We start from the raw sequence: 664 nt of genomic DNA on the forward strand, positions 1-664 counted from the left end.
GCAGGAATTTGATTTAGGAGCTCTCCTTCTTCGTTTGCGTGAAGAACATATATAATTCGGTGATCTTGGACTAAAGCCGGAAAGGCTGCTCTAGAGTTGTCTCCATGGAGCTGTAGGACATCACAGGAGTAAAAAGCCTAAGAAACTCTATTATGAATCCTGGTATGAATACGCTATACAAGAAAATTCCATTTGAGAAAATATATACCTGAACAAGTTCAAGATCGGCTGCATCAGAAACTCTCAGTATTGTATCTAAATCATCATCCACAAATACGCCAACAGGCATTGCCCCATATTCCCTTGCAACTTTTGAAATCTCCTTTGCTACCGAAACAGAAACAGAACGCTTTGAGTTGGGCCAAACAATCATTCCAATGAAATCAGCCCCTGCTTCTAATGCCATAGCAGCATCTTTAGCTGATGTTATACCACACATCTTGACCAAAGGTCTGATCTTTTTGTGCTCTTCATCGGTAAAGGAGGCTCCTTTTGACTTGATGACTCCAAAACAAACTTTGCTCTTTTCATAGCACTTAACATTAGATAGAAATGATTTTCCCAACCTAAGGCCTACAATAATGAAACTATCAGGACAAACTTTTAAAGAATTCATAAAGGCGGACCCCAGTGCCAAAGAGGCTCCCGTACTATGACAGGCTCG

General features: G+C 40.7%; 1 protein-coding gene across 1 annotated transcript; it reads right to left on the bottom strand.

The window, feature by feature from the left end:
- Positions 1–5: 5 nt before the first annotated feature.
- On the bottom strand, positions 6–573 carry LOC112094819 (N-(5'-phosphoribosyl)anthranilate isomerase 3, chloroplastic-like; the record flags this gene model as incomplete). The annotated part of the gene is made up of 2 exons (XM_024176503.1): positions 6–110; positions 209–573. Coding segments are annotated over 2 exons (470 nt in total), but the record flags the coding sequence as incomplete, so codon positions are not given.
- Between the last annotated feature and the right edge of the window lie 91 nt (positions 574–664).

Source organism: Morus notabilis, unplaced genomic scaffold (assembly GCF_000414095.1).
Source record: "Morus notabilis unplaced genomic scaffold, ASM41409v2 C11278501, whole genome shotgun sequence".
Classification (NCBI taxonomy): Eukaryota; Viridiplantae; Streptophyta; class Magnoliopsida; order Rosales; family Moraceae; genus Morus; species Morus notabilis.